Source organism: Oreochromis niloticus, linkage group LG10 (assembly GCF_001858045.2).
Source record: "Oreochromis niloticus isolate F11D_XX linkage group LG10, O_niloticus_UMD_NMBU, whole genome shotgun sequence".
Taxonomy (NCBI): Eukaryota; Metazoa; Chordata; class Actinopteri; order Cichliformes; family Cichlidae; genus Oreochromis; species Oreochromis niloticus.
The window spans coordinates 13,739,990-13,764,632 of NC_031975.2; the positions used below are offsets into that span (position 1 = coordinate 13,739,990).

At 39.4% G+C, this 24,643-nt stretch overlaps 1 protein-coding gene across 3 annotated transcripts; it reads right to left on the reverse strand.

Annotated features, from left to right (window-relative positions):
- Positions 1-321: 321 nt before the first annotated feature.
- On the reverse strand, positions 322-24,546 carry nectin1a (nectin cell adhesion molecule 1a). Of its 3 annotated transcripts, none has more exons than XM_025910974.1 (10): positions 23,970-24,546; positions 10,328-10,440; positions 5,998-6,256; positions 5,059-5,176; positions 4,656-4,837; positions 4,437-4,554; positions 3,425-3,576; positions 3,114-3,234; positions 2,938-2,998; positions 322-1,348 (listed from the first exon to the last, which is right to left on the reverse strand). In XM_025910974.1, exons 1-10 carry the CDS (start codon positions 24,025-24,027, stop codon positions 1,034-1,036), a joined length of 1,497 nt encoding a protein of 498 aa, XP_025766759.1. In that variant the 5' UTR covers positions 24,028-24,546; the 3' UTR covers positions 322-1,033. The 3 variants fall into 3 exon arrangements, with proteins under 3 accessions (XP_025766759.1, XP_025766760.1, XP_005472244.1); XM_025910975.1 differs by having other exon boundaries at positions 3,102-3,234; positions 24,237-24,545; XM_005472187.4 differs by having other exon boundaries at positions 3,102-3,234; positions 23,970-24,545.
- Positions 24,547-24,643: the final 97 nt, after the last annotated feature.

The following is a 24,643-nucleotide window of genomic DNA, read 5'->3' on the forward strand; positions in this document are numbered from 1 at the left end:
TTGAGGTTCCTGATTCCAGCAGGATAACACACCATTATTTTTATTATTATCTCAAACATGACAATTAATTAGTTGAAAATAGAGCAGCTTTGGGATGCGTTGGAACCGGAGCCTTGGGTCCATCCTGGACCTGCAGCAAATCTGCAGCAACTGTGTGATGCTGCCATGTCAGTATGAACCAAAATCTCTGAGGAGTGTTTCCAGCACCTTGTTGAATCTGTGCCACGAAGATCTCAAACAGATCTGAATGTCAAAAGGGGGTCCAACCATCACAGCCATGCCGCGGTGAGCTTGTTTTACCCAGCTAATAGACTGTTGATGTACGTTTATGTGATCATTTTTATTTAAATGCTACAAATTCAAGTTCATCAAACAACCAGTGTCAATGAATGCTAAAACCCACAGATACCACAAATAAAAACATCAACTTTACAAATCATCACATAATCTCCTCAGTAAATAAAAACATTTTTCTTTACATAGAAAAAAAGGTAGATTATACAAAATACAAGCACAGCAGTAGTATTACATTAAACCAAGAGGTAAAATCAAAAGGTAACATCTGTTGTTCCACAGGATGAAGACAATGGGAATCAAATATCAAGTAGGAAACTGTATTTTCTTTTTTCTTTTTGTTTCCATTTTCTTTTTCCCCTTTTCTTTTCTTTCTTTTTTTCCTTTTTTTTTTTTACAAAATGATGCTATAGAGGATAAAGTAAGTAATCAACCACATCAAGAGATAATCCCATCCATTCAGTTTGATATAATCAAATCTAATACAACCATGAAATAGACATTTTTCAAAAGAAATTCAATTCACCTTTAAGGGTCACAGCCTTCCTTTTTTCATTGAACAAATAGAGCACAATAAATCAGGACAAAGAGAGAAAATGTTTCCAAACTGGCCTTAACTCAAAGTCCAACAGCCAAACCTTTATTGTCCTTGTCCTCAGTGGTGCAGAGACACTGCCCGATAGTCCAGTCAGGTTAAATATGTTTGGGTTGTTTTTTCATTCATGTCGCTGATGTCGTTTCAGACATACTGCTCTTTGGGAAAAGTGTACGCTGCTACTCCTGGGGGAGGAGGGGACAGACCTGGTACAGAGGGGTATTTAAAGATGGCAGTGGTGTGTGAAGGAGGAGAGAAGGTGTTTCTTGATGCGGCGGTGCTGCTGATGGTCGTTGCAGGGTTTGGAGGAGTAGATTGGTAGGGGTGCTGGGGAAGAAATGTAAGAGGAGGGTTGATTGGAGGGGAGTAGGGCTCTGGGTAATCCTCTTTGTTACAGGCCAGTCTGTAGCTCACATAGTCAGCTGTGCTTGGAAGCTCTTCGTAAAACCGTCCTGAATGCTATGAAGAAAGGAGGCGTGTTTATTAAAGATCTACAGTATTGTGAGTAAGTCTCGAATCATCTGTGATTTTTTTTTAAATTTCACTAGGAAGATGGGAAACAGGTGCAAACTTACATGAAAATACATAATGCATATAAGGCAAAAAAAAAGAGTTTGTACAATTCTAATAAGATTTACAGTCAGTATTTTGTATGACTGCCTTTATTCTTCAACATAGCCTGAACACTCTCAGTCAAGCTTTATTGTAATTTCTTTAATTAGTCTTCAGGAATAATTCTTCAAGCTTCTTGAAGGATATTCAAAGCTCTTCTTTGGATGTTGGCTGGCTTTTCCTCCATTCTCTGTCACGATGACCCCACGCGGCTAATACTGATGTCCAGGGTCTGGGGAGGACAATCCATGACTGATAGTGCTCCGCTGTGTGTTTTTCTTTCCACGTATGCTTTGGATAGAATTGGAAGTGTGTTTGTGGTCATTTGCTATGTTCATGTTTTTCTATCTACTATAATCGATGTTCACCACTGGCTGAAATGCAGCCTTGAACCATGATAGAACCTCCACAGTGTTTTACAGATGGCTGAAGACAGTAACTGTGCCTCTCTCCTGAACTGATATCTAATGACATTTGTAAATTTGACACTGATTTTCAGGCCAGTTCTTGTGTGATGTGGCATACCTCCACCCTTTTCTCCCTGTTTCCCTTCATTAAGAATAGCTTCTTAACACCCACTCGTCCACTGTGACCAATCCTGATGAGGCATCAGTGAACAGCAGAGTATTCAGGAGAGGGGTCAGATGCATCTCTCAGCTCCTGTGTCATGTTTTTCTGGGTTTTTTTTTTCCTGTTTCTTAAGAAAGTGGCTTCAGATACTGTTTATCTGCTGTAAATAGTTTTCAGGTCTTCTGTTGTCTTCCACTTGTCCAGTTACTTGAAATTTCCTAAGAGCACACTGCACACCAGTAAAAGTTTTTGGCTGGAACCTATTTGGGGATCATCTAGATGCCAAATTACTATTTTGTGCCTGTGTTAAAGTTGACATTCAAATAACTAAATGGGGGGAAAAAACAGGCTGCCGGTAATAAAGTGTCTAACAGTACAATTTAAAATTGGTTCTTTCTTTTGAACCAGTGTGTACACTCCACACTGGTTTATCCCTTGAGTTAGGTGATTTTTTTTTAAGCTTGAATGACTCAGTCAGTGTTAAGTGGTTTAACAAACAAACTAATAATTTATCTAAAAATGGTCATGAACAGTGGAAAAAGCACTTAATGGCCAAAGAAAAGCTTTAAAAGACCTTCATGAACCTGGAAAACTATAACTCAAGCCCACGTAAAAAAAAACAAGTCTGTCTTCTTGGAAGCAACACATGAAGAAACGAGGGGTAATTGTATCCAAGCTCATACAAATCCTGAACTATAGTTACATACTTTACGACATAAAAGTCCTCACTGAAATTTCTGTCCTCTCAGTAGTGGCCCGGAACAATGTTATTTTTATTTTTATTTTATTAGCCAATAAATTGATCAAATCATTTTACAAAATTTTTAAATATATGATATCTAAATTCCACTCAGTGCAAACGTTACCTGAACATCATCTGCTGGTCTTTTTCTTATTGGCTGGGACAATTTTCTGGACGGAGAGTCACTGATCAAGCAGAAAACAAAACAAGTGATGTATTAAAGGCTTTAAACCGCGTTGTGAAAAACAGGCATGTGTGAAGTAAAAAGATGGAGAGCTGTTTACGTACGAGGCGTCGTACTTTCTACTTCTTATTTTAAGCACCAGGACTGTGATAGTAATGCCCAGGAGCACTCCAGCAGCCAATAATAAGGCGATTACGCTGATGACGTCACTCGTTGCGATCTGCGGTAATGGTTTTTCTGCAGAAAAAAAACAACAACACGCTTTTAAGGAAAAGCTGCAAAAAATGTCCAGCACGGAAAATGTGAGTGTAAAGCAGAACCTTCCTTGTTTCTCAAGGAGTGTTATATATTACTATTATTAATAGTAAAGCATTAGCAATATCAGAAGCAGTAATGTTGAATTTCAGACAAATTCAGGTAATCTTACCTAAAACGCTGACCTCCACAGAGCCTGATCGTGTCCCGATGCTGTTTGTTGCATCGCACACGTAGATTCCCTGCAGGTCATATGTGACCGGCCCTTTAAAGGTAAGGACGTTGTCTCGGATCTCAGCGTTGCTCGGGATGGTGCCATTAATCCTGCGAAGTACACAGTGGTATGAAATCAGAGTTTACAAACCCAGGAGTACACCACAAAACAGAAGCTACAAAAATATATAAAGCCGTTAGGAATAATAGACTCCTGTGTAACTGATAAAGTACGACCAGATATTACAATGTTTCTTAGACACTAAGCAGCAGCTGTTAGGCTTTAACTTTTTAATTATGAAGCAGATACTGATCTCCCAATGTGGAAGCTAAATTATAAAAACACCTTCTGTTCTTATAAGCCTCACTACCACTATTTGCCACTAGATATGAAATCTCCCAGGAAAATGAAGAACTGTTGAATGAAAACAGGTTTCTCCTGGAGCTATCTGGAGCTAAAACGGTGACTAGTAGGACAACAGAGACCATTGTGTAAACTCTCCCCAGAAAAAGAAGAGAGAATGCTTTTATCATAGGAAGCTAAAAGGGAAAGAAATAAAACCAAGAGTGAACCTCACTTCAGGGCTCGCAAGAGCTTAAAAGTGACATTCAGTCTATATTATTTGAACTGTTTCTTTATATAAAAGCCTGCTTACGTCGCTGTGGGACAGGGTTTCTGTGACAACTAAAAATAGAGCTCTTGAATGAGCTGTTAGGTCGGCCATTGCACCCAAGGTGGCATAAAAATGAGTTAAACTGAATTAAATTGACACTATTGTGATTTGGTCAATAGTATAAATGGTTTACATGGTGTTTGTGACCATTAATCAGTCAAATGACAATTTAATATAATGCAGAAGCAGAAGCTGGAATCACACTCAGACACCACGCTGGTGAAGCCAGTGAAAATGGTCTGCTCTCTGCTACATGAGTGCTGAAAGTAAGAAAATAAATGTTAGAGCTATACTCACACTCTCCACTGATACAGAGAGACGGCCGGGTTGGCATCAGCTATGCAGCTCAGCTGAACATTCTCTCGGTTCAGGTACCAGTTTCCATCAAACCCGTCCACTAAAACATCTGGCTCATCTGGTGCACACATGCACAAACATTTAGCTGGCAATACTATCACAACAAAAGCTCTCAGTGCCTGTACTGTCATGCGGTTGTTAGGTTTAAAAGAGGCCTACACTGAATATCGAGGGTGACGCTGTCGGTGTAGACTTCCTCGTTGTAGGTGGTGACGCAGGTGAGCGTCTCTCTGTGTGTTTCTTTGCTGGGCACCAAAATGTAGTCGCTCTGAACCGTGAATGTCCCGTCTGAGTTCCTGTACTCTCGGGTGGTCACTTCTCCTGGTACCCTGGTCTCCCACCTGCTCACATCAGTGAGGACTTAATGGAGATGCACAGATACATGTGTATGCAGTAAATGTAACCTAAATGTTTATTTTAGTGGACAAAAAGTTTTTAAAAAGAGGAAAGCATGGAGATGAGACAGATTTAGCAGTAACACTCTCATTATCTGAAGATGACAAAGGCAAACCTTTATCAGAGGACAGCACGCTGTGAAAAGGAAAAGTGAATTCCCACACACCTGATTGTACCGGGTGGCTTTCCATTGGAAGAGACGCAGGTAGCCACTGGAGTTTTTAGGTTGGATGAACGAGCCACCAGTGTTGGTGTGGACAGACTCATCTGAGTTGTTGGGCGAACTGTGAAAATGTAATACAACACAATGTTTGATGGAAGTGCTGATAAGTAAAACTATGGCTTTGACCTTATATAAACTGTATAGACAAAAGTACCGGGCCACACGTTACATCTACAGGAGCCAGGAAGCTCCCAGCACAGTTTTTGTGCTGATGTTAATGTAAGAGGAGGTTTGGAGCTCTGCAGTTACTGAGTCAGCAACTTGTACGCACTATGGAGCTCAGTACTCAGCGACTTGTGATTCTTTACGTGGTCTGGCTCTTTTTTTCCAGAGTTGCTGTGTTTCCTAAACACCTTAAGAACAACTGATTCTTTCACAAATGTTTGTGGAGGCTAAGTGTAGGGATGAAAACACCTGAATTCAACGATTAAGCATAAGCTTTCGTTCATGTAGTGTATGAACAGCAGTCACCTGAAATTTGAATATGATGTCTTCAAATGTCCTGGCATGTCTGACTGTGAGTGTTCAGATGATCAAAAAACTCTGTAATAAGCAGCTTAAAGGACGGTGGGACTGTTGATATTTTTAGGAGACCAATGCACTGGCATTCTAAATATTCAAATAACCAAATCCGTCATCTCTGACATTCATATTGGTTTTCCTGCTGGCAGAGACATGATGACGGCGATTGATGTTGTCTGTTAAAATTAGAGAAACATGAAGAGTAGATGCATTTGAATATGGGCCTCACGTTACAGGTTTTTGTTCATGAATCCACAGTTTCTAAAGGCATGAACCTTTTATGCTTATCATAACTCTAACAATTTTACATCCAGCATCTCCTGTCGAGGATGGAGGAAGGCATACAAATCTCTGCCTTACCATAGACAGTCAGGTTCACTGTGTTCTCTCGGTTTCCTGCTGGGAAGGTGGTGTATTCACAGATATAGGTGGCCTCATCAGAGAGGCGAAGCGAAGAGAAGGTGACGGTGGTGTCTTCAAGGGTGGGAGTTCGTCGTCTTACTGCTGCGTTCTTGAAGGTAACGCGGTCCCTGTAGGGCGGGGCCACAGACACACCCAGGGACGGATTTGCTATTGCCACGTTCTGCTTTGTGCCGTTCACCAGTTTCTGCCATGTTACCTAAAGAAAGAAGGATGATTCACGATGGAGAAAAGATGCCCAACATGATGGAGAACATCATACTCAAGTTTGGAAGAGCTTAGATGAGCCACAGATGTCACACAGCAAATATGATTTGAGGCAACATTGCTATTGTGGGAAATGAGTTTATCCCATTTCAGTCAGGCCCATCATTTTTTAGACAGTGGCACAAGTTTTGTAATTGCATCCCTGTACATCAAAATGTATTTAAAATTAAATCAGATAAGATAGATTAAAAAAATCTTAATTTGCCACTTGTACACATACACTGGGTCTGAGTACCTAGACATTGAGCAGCGATTACAGTCAAAGCCAAATAAAACAAAGATAAATTAAAGGACAATATTTCAAGTTATTCCAAGTTTAAGGAACAGCAAGTCACTGTAAATTACTATAAGCACTTAAATAACTATAGTATGAAAACATATTGCATGCTATGGAAATATTTATTACACTTGTGTGTATTTTAGTCAGTCCTTATTTTGTTTCTTGCCATCATTCTGATTGTGGCAGGAGAGAAGCTGTAGTGGAAGTGTGCTGTGTCCGCTGTGCTGCGTCTCAGGCTGTGTGCTGATTGTTTTTTTATTGTTATTAAGGATGGTGATGTCTTTGATGATATGATGTGCTCTTATCTTGTAGTGGTTTGTTTCATTGATGAAAGATGAAGCCTTATAATCCCTCTGCAGTCTTTAAGACTCTCTGGAGAGCCTTCCTCTCGGCTTGGGTGGTGTTTCTATACCAGACAGTAATGCCAGGAGTCAGGATGCTGTCCATCAGTTCTCTGTAAGCTTGAGTGAGGGCATGACTGCTCACTTCTGCCGTCCTGAGCAGCATGATGAAATAATGCTGCTGCTGCTGCTGCTGCTGGAGCTTTTTTGCTGTTGCTGTGATGTTTACAGTCATAGTCAATGTCACATGAAGACCAAAGAACTTGTGGCCGTCAGCTCTCTTTACCTCAGTCCTATTGATGGCTATAGAAGCCGGGGGGTCTTTTCTTAAGTCTGCAATTATTTCATATGTTTTTCTTATGTTGAGGAGGAGGAGGTCATTCTCCTCTCTGTAGACATTGTTTTTAACCAAGTCCCTATATGCAGACTCATCCCCCACCTTTTATGAGGCCCAGGATGGTGACGTCATTAGCGTACTTGATGATGACAGTGTTTTGAAGAGTTTAGTGCTGAGACAACAGCCCTGTGGTGATCCTGTGCTGAGTGTTAGCTGAGACCATCCTCACCACATGGTCAGTCTGTTAGGAGGTCCAAAATCCAGTTAATAATCTGGATCCAAATAATCAGGATGTGATCAAAATATTAAATAATATTACATTAACTGTTAACTACACCCATTTTACATAGTGCCCCATTTTTCCAGGAACAAAACCCACTGAACAACTTAGTGATAAGAAGTACTAATAAATTCAGGAGACTAAAGGTCTGGAGTTAATTTCAATATTCTCTCAATATGAGGTCCAAAGAGAAGCTAATGGGGTGAAATTAGGCAGGAAAGACAAAAGACATCCACCAGAGACGGGAGAAACTTAAGGAGTGTCTAAAATCAGCTATTTGAAAGACACTGGCCAATTCAGCAACACCAAACAGGAACACAAGTGACCTAGATGACTGTAGAGTTGTTTTCCTGTTTATTACGAAGCCAAGTAAAGAACAAGCTCAAGGTGGTATGCTTATTCCAGTCAGACTCTATGAACTAGAGACACCTTTCAGGATGTCTGGAACACTCATTGCACAGATTAAACTACGACTGGCTTTAACCAGAGTGATTGGAAAACAAAAGCAGGGAGAAGGAAAGAAAGAGCTCATTATCCAAAGCAAACCAGATTCTCACACACCTGCTAAGTCAGTGTGTGAGGTTGTGGGCAGGTATGGCTGCCAAAAGGATTTATTTATAATACGACTGCTGGCAGAAGTAGCAGGATGAATTTCGAAATGACACTTTCTGATTTAATCGAATGCAGTGCAAAAAGATAATAAGCCGAAAATGACTGAGCCAGTTAGTCGACCACGCTCCACTAAGCATGTCTGTCGCTTACTAGCAACAAAACTGAATTTAGAAATACACATAAACAAGCAGCAACCTGATAAAGCATCTCAGAGGAAGAAAATCAGCATTTGGTTTCAGTCATGGGCTGCAAATGATTTGCCTTCATGTGATTACAAAAATCCATGAGCGTAATTATGACAGTTTGCTCAGTTAACTTTGAACGTGGGGTTAAAAAAATGTCTGTAATTCTTAACTGCACTTCAAATACATCTTGACTGATTCATTTGGATGTAACTATAACGGGGAAGAGACGGAAAGTTGTGAAAACTACTTTCCAAATACTTATGGACCAGACTGCATTTAGCAGTGTTTATTTATTTATTTGTTTTATTCAACCAAATCCAGATTTCGAATATAGATTTAGATTGACTTCTTACCACAGGGACAATCCATATGTTGTAGGGATAAAAAGCAGCTTACAAGACTGGCAGTGCTATCTTATTTTTAAATGTTAGTGCATTTCTACTATTTGTGAAAATCACCAGTGAGAAATCCATCTAAAAACCTGTTCTGTGTTGTAATATATACTTATACTATAAACGTCATGGTTTCAGTGGCAAAACTGCTGGTTCAGTTCTTCAAATTTGATTCTATGTATTCCTGTTTTTGCTCTCTATGGTGGATTTAATTTGAAAAGCAGAAGAAACAGAAGAAACAGTTTCCTCACGTCCCACCATACTGCTGTCACATGCAGCGTGGATTCATGTCTCTACTTGTCTGTCATAAGTTATGAAGGGCATAAAAGAACAAACACAGACATGAAAACAGGGGGTGTATTCAAGAACGATATTTGACAAAAACAATTTTAAAAAACCTCTGAAAGTTGTTTCTGAAGTGCTATTCACGATGTTTCTGAGAGGCAACATCAATAAGAAACAAAGACAACTGCTAAGCAGAGAAAAGCGGCAAAAAGAATCCACTGTTGCAGCCGCCATTGAAATTAGTGAAATTAGTGCATGCGGATTTTCAACAAGACTCTTGTGGCTTGTTGATGAATAGAAAACATGTTTTTAAAACATTATAGCTTTTCAACATCGTGTTGCCGTGGTTACCACCTGCGCCTCACAGCCTGATGACTCTGGGATCAAACCTGATGGTCAGTTTGGGGATTTTTTATGTGGGGTGTGCATGTTTTTCTTTGCTTGCATGGAGGTTCTCAGGTCTCCTCCCAAAGACCCAAGTCATATATTAGCTTAACTGGTGAGTTTAAATTAGCTATAGGTGAGGATGCGAGAGTAAGTGGCTGACGAGGGTGTTACCTTGGTGCTTGCTTAATGTCAGCTGGAATAGACTCCAGCCTCTCATGACCCTGGTTGGATAACCGGTTTAGAAAATAGATGGAGGTTTACTATTATCTATGTCCACCACGCTTGCATGCAAAGGTGAATTACTGCAGGATTTACTGGATTTGTGTCCCATTTACTAAAATGTTTAAGAGGCTGTCTCTAAAAACCTTATTTTAAGAGTTTATCATACCTCAGCTAACTCTACTTTTAGTCTTAGTTTTGGAAATATAGTTGTGGTTTTTTTCATCTCACTGATAATTATTATTTGTCTATTATATCCATCCATCCATCCATTTATCAATCCATTTTTAGGGTCACCGGGGGGACTGGAGCCAATCCCACCTGTCAAAGTCTTCGATTCAATTCAATTTTACTTACAGTATATAACGCAAAATGAAAATAATAGTAATTTAAAGGTGCTCTATTTGGAAGGTAAAGACCCTCCAATAATAGAAGGAAAACGCTAACAATCAGACGATCAACACTGAGCAAGCATTTAGTGACAGCTGGAAAGAAAAAGTACCTTTTCACCAGAAGAAACCTGCAGCAGAACCAGGCCCAAGGAGGGGCAGCCATCTGCCATCCTTGATGGGAGGGTGACAAATGAGGCACCCCCTGGACCGGATAAACTGTGTTTTTCTGATTTAGTACAATTTGGACCGTATACACTTGGCATAGTACATTCATTCAGGTGAGCAATTAATACCTGGGAGATTTTGACAGGCGGAGAGCTGTTAATGAACCGGCACAGCAGATCCACCCTTGAGCCAACATACCCCGACTTCCCATCATCCATTTCCACAGTCTGTCCATTTATTCCTGGAGGAGAAGCAGAAGAGGTTAAAGACACACAAACACTCTCATGAACAAACACACAAACACATGCGCTGACAGCGTCAGATTGGTGTGCTTTAAGTTGTTCACACTCAGCAAACATGTTGAGCTCATAAAGTGAGCTGAGCTGTGAGAGGTGATTTCAGCAGCGTGACGGGTCAGCTGAGGTCGAAGGTTGTGGATTAGAGAGAGATAAAAATAAGCGTGATTTGTTACTTTTCCCACTGACTTACTGATCCCCTTCAACAAATCCAACACAGAGCCACACCCACCACACACAAGTACAAGTTAGTTAGCGGAACTAACCAAACAAACCATGATTCTACATTAGACACCGTAGACATAATCTGCACACAGAGGGGTTTCCGTGGTTGAAATAATAAAAAAAAGAAGAAAACAAATAAGATCACTGCAGGCCAATATTTTCATGTTATGAATAGAGTCCATTAGACCATAATCCAGTCCATAATTTACTTTTTATCACAGAGAATAAATTAGAGCATGAAATACACTCCAGGCTGACAGCACAGTCCTCGTCACAAAAATTAAATAAAGACAAATGTGCAGTAATTTATAGTCAAAGTGTTTTCTGGCTTAAGTTTATAATGAACACAATAATTTCCTAACTTTATGCAGGTATTGATTAGGACCTGATCCTTGATCTTTTTCCGCAACTAAGTTGTTTTATGGACCCAATCCAGTTCTTATGGCTTTAAATGTTAGCTGGCACAGAAATGGTTAAAACAGGATAGAAATGTTCTTTAGTATTTATTTTTTAATTGTTTCCTGTGCTAAAAAAAAACCTGCACATAATCACCAATAACATTTAAAAGTGTTGCTTTTCAGTTATTTCGTTTTACCATTCTTGAACCACCGGTTTGACCACTGTGAGTGAATACTGACCCACTTCAAAAAAAGATGTTTTTATCAAAATGTAATTGGGTTTTCTTTTTCATGTGGAAAACAGAATGAATGAACAGCCATCATCATTTTGTCTGTTTGCATATTTCTTCTTAAGTTGTAGTTCTTTGAGCTCTAAAGGTTCACCGCAGGCATCCAATGAAAAAAGGCTTTCATGCTTTGTTCCTTATATCAGGTTGCACCTGTTTATTCCATATAAAGCGTCACCTGTGTCATCCACTGTATAACACAGCAGGAGTCGCCTAGTGGTAAACTGTTGCCTCACATTAAGAAGGGTCCTGGTTTGAGCCCCGGCTGGGGCTTTCTGTGTGGAGTTTACATGTTTTCCCTGTAACGCAATCTCTCCATGTATTCTGGGTTTAGTAGCAGAACAGTACAAAGACACGCATGTTAGGTTAATTGATTCTAAACTGACCATAGCTGTTAGGTAGATAAAGTGCTTGGAGTGTATACAGTACTGTATGAATATATGGTTATGTCTAAAGCACTTTGAGTAGTATCATTAGAAAAATCATTTGAAATTTAAATAAATGTGAGCACATAACATCACAGTCTAGTGTTTCTCCCTCCATCTTCATCAGTTCCCTGCCTTTGGTTAATTTGGTTAGTTTTGGTTTCCTTATTTACTTTGGACGTATTATCAGCTTAGCTTAGCAACTCCTTAAGAATAACCGTTTACATATTCACCTAACAAGTGAAACATCCCCAGGCATGCAAAAATAGGCATGCGGTGTAAAAATCTGCCAAATTAAATATGCAATGCTACCAGCTGTGGGTGGGGTCCCCTTTTGAATAAGGGAGCAGCTCAGAATAGGATCTAATAACTTTCGACTTTGCTTGTAAGTTCCCATCATTGTTTTATGGAAGCTTACTTTCTGTTTGCTCTATTCTTGCCAGTCTCAGATTGTGTGCATTTGGATCTATTGAATTAGTATTGAGCTTTAATTTCAACTGTCTGTTTATGATAAAAGAGGTGGCTGTGGATTAGGAAGTAGAGTGGGTTTATGATAAAGATACTAACTGATAGGACTGAACACAGCTTTGTGGTTCTCCCGAGGGCTCGTATAGTGCTCCAGTGATATTTGCTGCGTTACTACTCCTGGAGTGCACTGTCTTGTTACACACTTTATCATTGCTGTGCTAACAATACACAGCTGCATCTCTAATTTAATTCCACAGATCTTGCTGATCTAGACACAGTTCATTACCAACATAAAGTGAACTCCAGAGCATTGTTCAAAACTCAATTGCCTCAATCAGGACTGTTAAGAATCTTTTCAAATCGTATGACCACTCTCTGAACTTTAAGCATCATGGGAAATCACTCACTTAGCACTGAAAATCTCCAGCAAAGCAACATTGCAAGGGCTCAGATTTAAGGCCTAGCACCTAGGTAACCAGAAAACTGATTAGCAAATCTTTTAACCCCTATAATTTGTTGGACATATCATCATGAATATGTATTCAAATGCTTCAACTGAAACTGTTGGGTTTTTGAAAAGCACATGCAAATTTTGACTTTGATACTAAGGACTGATGTTTTTTTTTTAAATGGGATCAGTGGAAAAAGTTGCCTGGTAAAAACCTCACAGGTTTTTTTTTTATAGGCTGTTACATTAATGGATGTAAAATAAATAAATAAGAATAAAAAATCTTAAAAGTATCAGAGCTGAACGAAGCTGAGACTTTCTGAAGTAAAGATGGGGAGGCCTCTCTGGGTAAGAGTTTGTATTTTACTGTGCATGAAATCATCAAAAGATCCAGAAAATCCAGAGATGTGTGTACTGGAAATCACTGCTCGAAAGCCAGCAAACGCGATGGTATGGAGGAACATTAGCAAAGCATGGCATGTGTAACTGCCATGTCTGACGTCTTTCTCTGTGACACCATGCTTAATGCCGCCAAACTATATCTGACCACATTGTGCAATATATACAACAGAGTGGTTGCTTGTTGGCTCATTGTCATCCAGTGCAAACATTTGGCACATCATGAATAAGAAAATACAACCAGGGAGACAAACTGAGCAGCTACAATCCCATAGGCACTCACTGGATTTTGCTAGGCACACCTGTTCATCTAACAGATGATTATGCAGTACAAAGGGGAGAATTTGTAATTAAAGAATGGATAGTAGCATCTCTAATACATCTTGTTTCTGGCAAATCAAATGGTACCATTAAGGGCAATAATTCAATAATTCTATTTTATTTATCCATTCATCCATCCATCCATCCATCTTCATCCGCTTTATCCGAGGCCGGGTCGCGGGGGCAGCAGCCTAAGCAGAGAAGCCCAGATCTCCCTCTCCCCAGCCACCTCCTCCAGCTTATCCGGGGGAACACCAAGGCGTTCCCAGGCCAGCCGAGAGATATAATCTCTCCAGCGTGTCCTGGGTCTGCCCCGGGGCCTCCTCCCGGTGGGACATGCCCGGAACACCTCACCCAGGAGGCGCCCAGGAGGCATCCTTGTCAGATGCCCGAACCACCTCAACTGGCTCCTTTCGATGTGGAGGAGCAGCGGCTCTACTCTGAGCCCCTCCCGGATGGCCGAACTTCTCACCCTATCTCTAAGGGTGAGAAGTCTATTCTATTTATATAATGCTAATTCACAACAACGGTCACCTAGTGGCACACAAAAGCCACTTTATTATGTGCTGCTTGGTAACTCAAATATCTAAACAGCCAATCAAATAGCAGAAGTTAAATACACTGAGGTATGATTAAGACCACCTGAAGTTCAAATCAAGCATCAGAATGGGAATTAAATTTGATTGGTATAAGTATTTCAAAAATTTCCTGGGATTTTCCCACGCCACCACCTCTAAGGCTTCTAGACCTCTAATGGTCTAGAAAAGAGAAAATATCTAGTGGGGAAAGGCGCTGTTGATGTCAGAGGTCAGAGGGGTCAGGAGAGTAGCCAGACTGACTTGAAGTGATAGAAAGGCAACAGTAACTCAAGAACCACTTGTTGCAACTAAAGTATGCAGAAGAGCACCCCTGAATGCACATCAAGCCTTGAAGCAGATGGGCTACAGCAGCTTTGGACCACATGGGGTGCCACTCCTAACAGCTAAGAACACGAAAATGAGGCCATAATTCTTGTGTGCTCACCAAAACTTGGATAATAAAAGAAAAACGTTGTCTGGTCTCATGAATCCAAATCTCTTCTGTAACATTTGGATATTAGCATCAAAGACTTTGCATAAATGAGCACCAAGTGAGTCATTTAAACACCCCAGCCTGCTTGAGTAATGTTGCTGACCATGTCATCCCTTTATGACCACAGTGTAACCATCTTCCAACACCTTGCTGAATCAGTGCGATCAAGAACTAAGACAGTTGATAAGGCAAAGGTAATTTGCTGTCTAATTTCACTGTCTTATCTTAGCTATTTAATCAGTACCTCATTCAAATGTTCCATTTCAGCCGCTGCCAGACTGAATTGTGATTGTGAACACTGATTTGTGGGGCACAAAATCACACAGATTTACAGAGAAAAGGCATAACATGTCACTGTTGTCATTTTCCTGTCACGTTACAGAAACCAATCATGAAAAAGTGTATAAACTCAGTACTTGAATAGATTTGTTTGGTCTCGTCATATGCATCTGCAGAGAATTTAATAGGCTTTTGTGCATTTGCATGCAAACATGCACTCAAGAGCTTGGACAGATCTCTTAGGAGGACCCAGCTGCACAATATGAACAAAATCTTTCCATGGTCAAACACAGCTGTGTGTTTTATGATATTAGCAAGTTTTGTATTAATGCCGGGGTTCACTGTGCTTTGCAAGCTCATTTTCATTAATGCATTGTGTGCTTTTGTGGGGGGTCTGTAGGAGAGGGGAAGGCCAGCAATGTCAGATTAAAGCATTCAGGATATTAAAGTGCCTTTGCATTACAGAATTTATGATCCATTTACTGCTGTACATATAGACAGCTCATCATTATATCCTGCTTTGGTTGAAGTAATGAATAGTTGTTTTCAGAGTCTGCTCTAAACCAACCATTTAGTCAAGACAAGAGTTATGTGGATGTTTTTGCAGTAACTGGAGTCTCACTTTTTTAAAAATAATTAGTAATCTGAAGCATTCTTCTTGTTCTAAATATGGAAATATGTAATATTTCAGCCATCACCTCCTATTCAAATTTAACAAAAGTGTTGCCAGTGAACTCAAGCTATTTCCCCGAAAACATATTGAATCAAGGTAAACACAGCTGGTGGAAGATGAACATCAGAAATAAAGAAGCTGTTTGGTTGCAGAATGAAATATCTGTATCACTATGATACGCTGGCTGTCCAGTTTTTAGGTAAATGAAAAAATTCATTATTAGAACTGCAGTTTCTTTGATTTACTGTTGACAAGAATTTGATCATGACAACATTAAGAATGTGTCAACGACAGCCCTTCATTTTTATTTTATTTTTTGTGGCCTGACAGCACGACAAGAATAAATACAGGCTATGGAGTACATTTACTTCATGTAATACTGTGATATAGCACCTCAGAAAGGCAACAATGGAGCATTTGTCTTCAACTTCAAGTCAAAGCTTTTTAAAAGTAACAAATAACAGCTTGTCTCAAAAAAATTCCACTAATGGCTAAAAGATTATAAACAAATATGTAAATGGCATTTAAAAGGATCCTAAAGTGACTCACTAATGCCACAGCATTTATCTTTTGGTGTGCTCAATCATATGTTAGCTCTTTAAATTCGCACTTAAAACTTTGACAAAGCCTGCAAAATCATGATGAATGAAATGTGTGGTGACATTTATGTGGGCCAGACAGTTCAGGAAATATACTGTACCATAATTAGCAGAGGGGCTGGGAAGTCAGCTGAATAAGCCAGGCAAACTCTTACACCCTGTTTCCAGTCATTATGGTAAGGTATGCTAAATACATTTAGGACACGGGCCACAAATGTGGCAGCGGAAACACATTTCAAGTGGCTGTGACAAGAATTAGATGATAAAGTTATTCAGGCCAAAGATAACGAGGAGTCTTTGCCTTAACTATACACTGCTTAACACATTTATTAGACCAACTGTCAAACAAACAAACAAATATTTTAGAAATCTGTCACAAACTTGAATTTTAAGAAGGCCAAATTATGAATTAAGCACTTGCTAATACCTTAATAACACTTCATAGTGTGACATTATTATAAAGTGTTACCCAGTAATTATATTTTAGCATTAAAAATATAATTTTGATTAAAGAGGTGGCACATACTGGTAGGTTAACCTGTGGCATATACACTTGTTGGTGCCTGGAAAAAAAAAAAGCCTGGAATTGTTCCACTTTGTTAATTTAAAAAAAAGATCACTATTTAAGTACCAGATAATCATAAATGGTTGACTGCAGAGGAGTCACATGTTCCAAAAGATTGACATTTTTTTACACCAATTTGTGACAATGATGCAAATTTCTGCTGAACAGGCTGTCACCTTCATTGTAAGGCTCACATATAGTTTGCAGCTACATGCATGAAAATGTCTCCTTTTACAGTAAAGGTTCCTGACCCCACAGATCTGCTTAACGTACCTATTTTTCCTGCTTCTAACCCCAAAGATGTCAAGCAGTGACTTTTAACTTGCTGCTTATCCCACCGCTTAAGATTTGCTCTTGCAGTTCACTTTACCGGGTAGCAATTTTCTTTCACTGTTAATCAGATCTGGTTAATATGAGACAGCAGGGCGAGTAATAATAATATAACTTCATCCATGGCGTGACACACTTTCACTTATGTGCGATTTTGTTTTTAACACACACACACCTCCCATTGAGAGCACCCCCTACTGAGCTCAGCAGCTGAGCTCATTATGGGCTTAAGGTAAGAACCAATAGACCAACTTGACACACACACACGCACGCACGCACGCACGCACACACACACACACACACACACACACACACACACCACATTCATATCTCATTTGCCCTACATCTCTCCCACGTTCCTCTTTCCTATTGCGTCCACTCACATTCTTCCATTGTTTAGAGTATGGGAAATGACCTCACAGCTCCACATGGCAATAATCCATAAACAGCACTGCATGGGCAACAGAAGAGCATGGGAAAAGCACAAAACAATAGCAATATTGTTTCACACTTGAATGTGCAACGTGCAGCCAGAACAGCCAGAGGACCATGCTGGACCTTTCCCTCGCATCCTGAGTGGATATCCCCATCTTTCTGCGCCATTACGTGAGAGGCTAATTGTAACATTTGTGTGACAATTCAAAATAGAGGTGGCTGCAGGTGTTGTAGAAGGCTTTTAAAAAATAAGGAAGAAAGGCCTCTTAAAATGTGACTGTTTACTCATACTGTCTAATCCTGCGGAGAATAAAATATGAAAGAGTAAAACACTCACAGATCAACAAGAGAAGACTCTCTGAGTTACATAAAATGAAACAGAAGTCAAATTTAAGACACTACAGACTCACAGAACTAGAGTCAGAACTTATGAGTACTATCACGATCGATTTACTAATCCCCAAATTCATTTCTTAATTAACAGTTCAAGCATGAGTTTTATTATTGTACAAGTTGTCGCTGTAATTACTTTAAGTTCCTATAAAAATGCTGATCTCTGTTTTCTTTAGAGCTGCCTTTTTTTTCCGTTGTTCCCTCATCACAAGGGGTCGCCACAACAGGTCGCTCTCCATGTTTGATCTGACAATGGTTTACACCGGATGTCCTTCCTGACACAAACCCAAAGGGGATTTGTGTCTCCGGCTGGAAGTGACCCACCAACCTTTTGCTTGCTAAGCAAAGGTAAGCACCCAGTAAAATACAGCCCTAAAGAGATTACTAATTATTGAAACTCTAATTAAAACAACTCCTAAAGTCTGTCTGAAACCATAAAACCAATGATAAACTATGACCTAATGTGACAATGAATTTAAAGTACCTCTGCAGCAACCAGTAGCCATAAATCTGCAGCTATGGTAGCAGTAAATTATTTTACAATTTTGGTCAAGTTAAACATTCAGTTGTTGGACAAATGCAGCTTTCTAACTTATGGTTAACTCATGAAATGAACATGACAGGTGAACATTCAAAGTTTGGACTGGTTCACAGAGATCAAACTCAATACCAAAGAGATAATTGTCCAAAGTAACTACAAACATGTGTCTGAGAATTTTTTTTAAAACTCAGACTGATCTCATCACCTGCCGTGGTTCTGTTAATAAAGATTTCCGCAATGAACTGCAGTGTTTTGCTACCCAGAAGAAAAAACTGACCTGATGTGACAGAGGAAGAGGACAGATTAGCAGTTTAATCTTTAGGCCATCAAATCTGTGATTGATCGGGGATTATACACTCTATTTGTGTCTCTTTTTTATTATTTTATATTCACATTGTAAAATCATTTGAGTGATTAAACTGGCAAAAGAGGAAAACAAAACTATTTCCCTCTCTCTTTTTTGGGGGGGCTTGACTGACACACAGTCCATTTTTATGCCAGAAATTTACTATAAAAAGTTCAAAACTTCAAGTCAATCAGATATTAAAAAACTAATATAGTAAGACTTTTAAAGAGGCTCTCTTTAAAAGGTAGAGTACTCATGCACAAAAACACAACACTCACACTGAAGGCTGCCTTGTGCATACTACAGGTGGCCTGACAGTGACATATATGATATGATATATGCCACTATGTAAATTCAGACAGCAGCACCAACAAAAAGGTTGCACAGCATCAAACTGACTTGTAGACCTCCATTTACTAAACTGTGTGAGCTCCAGCCCATTTATGTCTAATATGAAATGAAAAAAAAAAAACTTCTCCTCTTTAATTTCCCCCCAGATCGATTATAAGCTCTCATTGTGTTTGTTTGGAATCTGTGTGCACGTGTGTTTGTGCGCGTGTAATACACACCCACACATGTTTGTGTCTATGCGAGTGTGTAATCCCTGTGGCGGCGCAGGAACGTGGAGAGTACGCTTGGCCGGTGTTCAGCGGGCAGTTCATGAAGGATTATGATGGCTGCTGCATCTGTGTTTGAGACATGAAAGGAGAACACAGAGCCAAGAGGGGGAGGTAGATGCAGAGAAATGAGGAAAATATCTGTGAAGGAAGAGCAAATGTTTGAGAGACAATGGAGGACGGCGGGGGGGAGCCGTATTATTTGCAGACTCTAATGAGAAAGGGGTACACAGAAGAGAAAGAAAAAAAACTGGAGGGAACAGACGGGCTGTGTGTTTGTGATGGATTATTTTTGTGGGGTAGCGTCTGTGTGTTCCAGCTGTGGACAGTGGATTATGCTAGAATTCATGAGGATGTCTATTTGTTGGTCTCAGTCAGCCTTTTTTTGTGTCAGTCCGCAGACACGGATTTCAAACTTTTATATTCCAAAAGTGGGGGGACAGTGCAGCGACAGCACTCACATCAGCCTGGTGACACCCTACACCATCTGACAGACCTGCAGAGGTGCTCTGAGTCTGCATGAGCCCAGAGAAAAGACAGATACACTGCAGCAACAGTCAGCCGGCTGGGACTTGGCAGCAATCAACTTGTTACACCCTTCTGCTCCCTGCTCTAATCCACAGCTCTGTCCTTCAGCATGACAATCCTGCACACATGCACCAGCCTCATACTCACTAATAACACATGTATGCACACAGGCAAACTACTGCTCAGCTCACACAGGAGTCGGGGGGTTTATCACTGAACGAGCGAAAAAAGCAATCACAGCAGATGTCAGAGCAGCTCAGCGTCTGTATGCTGCCACAATAGCTTTTGCCATTACGCAATATGTATACCTCGGTCCCACCCACCCACCCTGTGCTTCAATATCACAAGACCACAACTCTGATGACAGCTGTATGTTTGGCCCTGGCTTAGTGTGATTACACCGCTGCACCTGTTACAGTACAGCAAGAGTTACTCCATTCATCCAAACACATACACACACATTTATACGTGGCACACTTTCTCCGCTGGCACCTGTGTTTTTAGTGTGATTGCAGCAGCGCACCTGCTGACAATGTGTACGACTTCCTGTGGAGTTGATCACTGCTGATTGTAGTTTGACAGATGAAACGGCTTAGACGGGCAGATGAGAGTGGAGTTTCAGGCTGTGAAAGTGTCAATCACAGTGAAAAAAAAAAGACCCGGGGTGCAACAAATATGTCTAGATTATTTCTGCCTTTAATGCAACAGGCAAACTCTTTATGATGCTATTATTAATGGTAATGTGTATTAATATATCCACCTGGTGTATAAGCATACAAAATGCACTAATATTTAGCAGAAGTAATAACCATCCACAACCTGGCAACCCAACATAAGAGTACATTAATAAAACAACAGTCAGAGATGTGTTAATTCTCTATGTTATAAGGGTTTATAAATATCGTAAAGCTCTGAAAATCAGGTTAGTTCACTATCTTTTGGGTTACCCTGTTTATACTAAATGATTTTGTTTGTTTGACTTCATCCCATTCACTGGGATCGCCACAGAGCGGAGAAATTATGATTTTCACCTGGAGGTGGGCAGATCAATCCAAAAATCGGTAGTATCGATACCAATGCTACACTCTAAAAAGTAATTCATCAGGCCTTTTACCACCACTTTATTAAATCCATGGCTGCAAGATAAAAATTCTAATTTACTGATTAAGATAGACCTTCTAAGTTGCTGACTTTATTTTTTGGGGTTGCGTTGAATTAATAATGTTGGTAATTACATTAAATTAATTTGATATGTAATTTGAAATTAAATCCCAATGTTAGTGGGTTCAAAATAAAATTCAAGTTGTAATTACTTAAAGAAATTGAATATGTAACTTATTTTTTCTCCACTGTAACTTTTGATTTCAAGTTCCCTCCCCTACCCACTTAACTAGCCCGGGCAAATTCATATATGGTGCATTGCTTGGTGGACTTGCAAGCTTATGTAAAAGACATTTCAAGGTAAGTAACATTTCATTTACAAATAACTGTTCTAACAAAGCAAAGCATTTGTGCTAGTCACTTGTAGTGGATTTGTGTACCATGTTGTGCTCATACAGTTAAGGAAATATTTTGCACTACCACATGTAGCTAATGCTAACCATTCTAAACTTTAGCACAGGAGAGGATAAGACTTATAAAGTTTCATTTGACAAATGTCTTCAGCTAGAGAGAGCTGCTGTGGCTAGGAAAAGCATGGTTAAAGTTTTGCTACACAATGCAATCTAATTTCGCTGGTTTTGTTTTTTAACATATCAGGTTGTGTGAAATATCGTTAATGTCATTCCAGTAGCATTATTCTAGCATAGGCTATGTGAATCTACTTAACATTAAGACTTTATGTAAGCAGTTAGTATAGTTATAATCTAGGGTCATTAATGAGTTGTTAAGTTGGTACACATTTTTTACAAAATGGGCTGGGAGTGCACAATGTGTAAATTTGAAACCTCTACAAAAACAGGGTTGCTAAAGCATTACAGATTACGCCATGGTTATGGTGGGGAATGTCTCTCTTCTCTTCACTAAGATTGTTTTTGTTCCCTTGGGGTACCCTTAGATCACATCTATCATCTTTAACTAATGTATTAGAGCATTAATTAATGCAAAATAGCTAATAGTCTGCAAGATTTAATTCTTCTGTTTGTGTGGTCTACAGATAAAGGAGGAATTCAAGAGTTCAACCACTGTAAGCCTTGAATGGCTACACTTGACCCTAAAACTGATGGACGTCATTTTTTCAAGGGGAGGAGCTAAAGGAGTGAGAATCAGGCAGATCAAGTACATGCTTCTTGAGGTAGGACAACTATTTTGGGTAGCTTTGAAATGCACTTTGTTGGCAGTCACCCATGTAGTTTATACTCATACTTTATTTTTTCTTAAATAGCACAATTCAACTGAAATACACAGAGAAGTAGCCATCTGCTGCCTTATCACATACCTTGGAGAGAAGGAAGAGGACCTTTTCATGGAGTTTGGTGTAAGTAATTCAGCATCGTGTGTGTGTGTGTGTGTGTGTGTGTGTGTATTCCACTGATCATCTGAATTCATTAAGATTCAGTAAGTATTAAAGTCTAATGTATAATTCACTAACCTATTTTTTAAAATTTGCTTTACAAAGACACCGAAGAATTTAAGGCCAACCTTGAAAGGCAGGTAATGAAAACTGCCATCATCAGTGACCGGTACACCCCTGGATCTGACCATAAGACTGCAACCATTGTGGTGCGGGAACAAAAATCCTGGAGGGCCAGAATTTCCCATGGTGCTGTGTGTTACTCATGGGCATAATATATGCTCTCAATCTGAGCTAATGCAAGGATCTGAAATATGCTTTAGAAGTTTTTCAGAAGCTGTTCCTTGACCTTGATGGAACCAGCATTATGTTAAAGATGCTGACTCTGTTTCAAAAATTGTTAACTGTTTTGAATCCTGTATGTGTAACATTGATCTTAAAGGTGTTTGCTGCATTGTGTAAAAGAAAGATGCAAGATCTTGCAAAGTTTGGTAGGCACTGAAAGTTGACATTTATTGAACACTTGCTTGGAAGTATTACTGTAACAAAATGTTTTCTAAGTGGATTTTTTACCAATTGAACACATTTATTTCTGTGGTCTTAAATACATAAAAGCATATTGTTTAACTTGGCTACGATGGTACAAATCTAAATTTCTGGTTTATTTTCACTTTTTAAATATGAAGTGTTGAAATGCCTACAGTTAAAAAATAAAAAAGTTATTTGCTAAAAAAAATGTTGAATGAATTCATTTTTTAAAAGCTATTACAATAAAAAAAAATAAGAAAAAGCTAAAACAATGATAATAATGAAGAAAATCAGCAACTTAATATTTTAAATGATTAACTTTAAAAAATTGTTTTTGTAATTGCTGTAATTAATTACATAACACTTAAAAATCATTTTAAGTAATGTGGAAAAAGTAATTGGAGGAACATAATTTTTATGAGTAAACAACTTAAAAACATGTTTTTAAGCTACCAATTATTAAGTAAGTGGTAATTAAAATCACCTTTGATTATGGAGGAAAAGTTAATTCCCCTAACTCAATATAGTTTGTTGGTTCAATATAATTTCAACATAAGTTATCGTAACTCAAAAAGATTAATGGAAACTGTTGCGTTAATTTTTTTTGTTGAGCTTAAACAATAGTTTTTAGAGTGTAGTATTGGTACTGAACTGATATTAGCATGATCAGTTCAATACTTTGTTTCTATGTTCTATTTTTTATTTTATTTTTTTATTTGGAAATAAAAAACATGAAACTATGAAAAATACAGGAACCCTTTTATGTTGACTGTGGTGTACATGAAAACCTGAAAGGTGTGCTTTTATGCTGTTAACTAATTATCGTGGAAAGTAAAAATCACAGTGATTTAGTAGTCATTAAACTGTGTTCAGAATTAGGAAATTGACAATGATTCATCTCTTAAATCATGGCACAGTCCTCTCCCCTACAGGTGCCTCTACAGATTCAAAGTATCGGTTTTGGTATTGGTATCGGATCGACATCAAATTTCGCAATATCACACAGCACTACTTTCACCTGGTTGAGCAAAACCGGGCTCACATTAACATTAATTAACGGGCTTTTGTAAAAGCAGAGTAGCTCACCTGGAATTAAACAAGCTGTTATCAGGAATATCCACACTCCAGCCTTTTCCATGCCCATACCACCCTTGCCAGCGTCTGGCTGTGGCTGTTAAATTCCCTCTGTGAACTTGTTTTACGCCTCTTGCTGTTGCCCAGACAGCAGTAGGTTCGGCTTCAGGAGCGTCTGTCTGAGTCCAGTCATGTATCCGAGCAAACAGCAGCGCACACTTCTGATTCACACACTGTTAGATTGAAAAAAGAAAACGATTTCTCAAACTTGCTCCGCACCTTAGGTCACTTTTCCTTTCTCTGCCCCTCTTCTAATTGAGGCTGTGACTGCGAGCGGAGCTGCAGCGTCTCTGTCCGACCGAGGCTTGGCGGGGATAAAGCAGCTTAACGCGTGGGCAGATTATTTCCGAGAGAGCCTACCCCCAGTCCCGCCTGACAGATATCTGCCACTGTGTGAGGGCTGAGCAGCGCAAACTGTTAGTGTGTACATCCTATTTTAAATGAGCACTCTCAGTTGACGCAATTAAGCGCTCGGACAGAGGCACAGCTTCAGCAATTGTGGTCCGGGGGAACTTACCCCCGCCAACCCTCCTTTAACGGTGAGCTGAAACCTTATGCATTAATACAGCCACAGTTACATTTGTGGTCTATACTGTATGCTAACTTTTTAATTAAGCAATCAGTTA

Excerpts from the sequence above, each read along its gene's own strand:
- nectin1a (XM_005472187.4), bottom strand. The coding sequence starts at position 24,027 with ATGGGCATGGAAAAGGCTGGAGTGTGGATATTCCTGATAACAGCTTGT. Across the intron at positions 6,257-10,327 it reads CGCCTGTCAAAATCTCCCAG|GTAACATGGCAGAAACTGGT; the intron begins GTATTAATTGCT and ends TTCTTTCTTTAG. Across the intron at positions 5,177-5,997 it reads AGTGAACCTGACTGTCTATG|TTCGCCCAACAACTCAGATG; the intron begins GTAAGGCAGAGA and ends ACATTTTCACAG.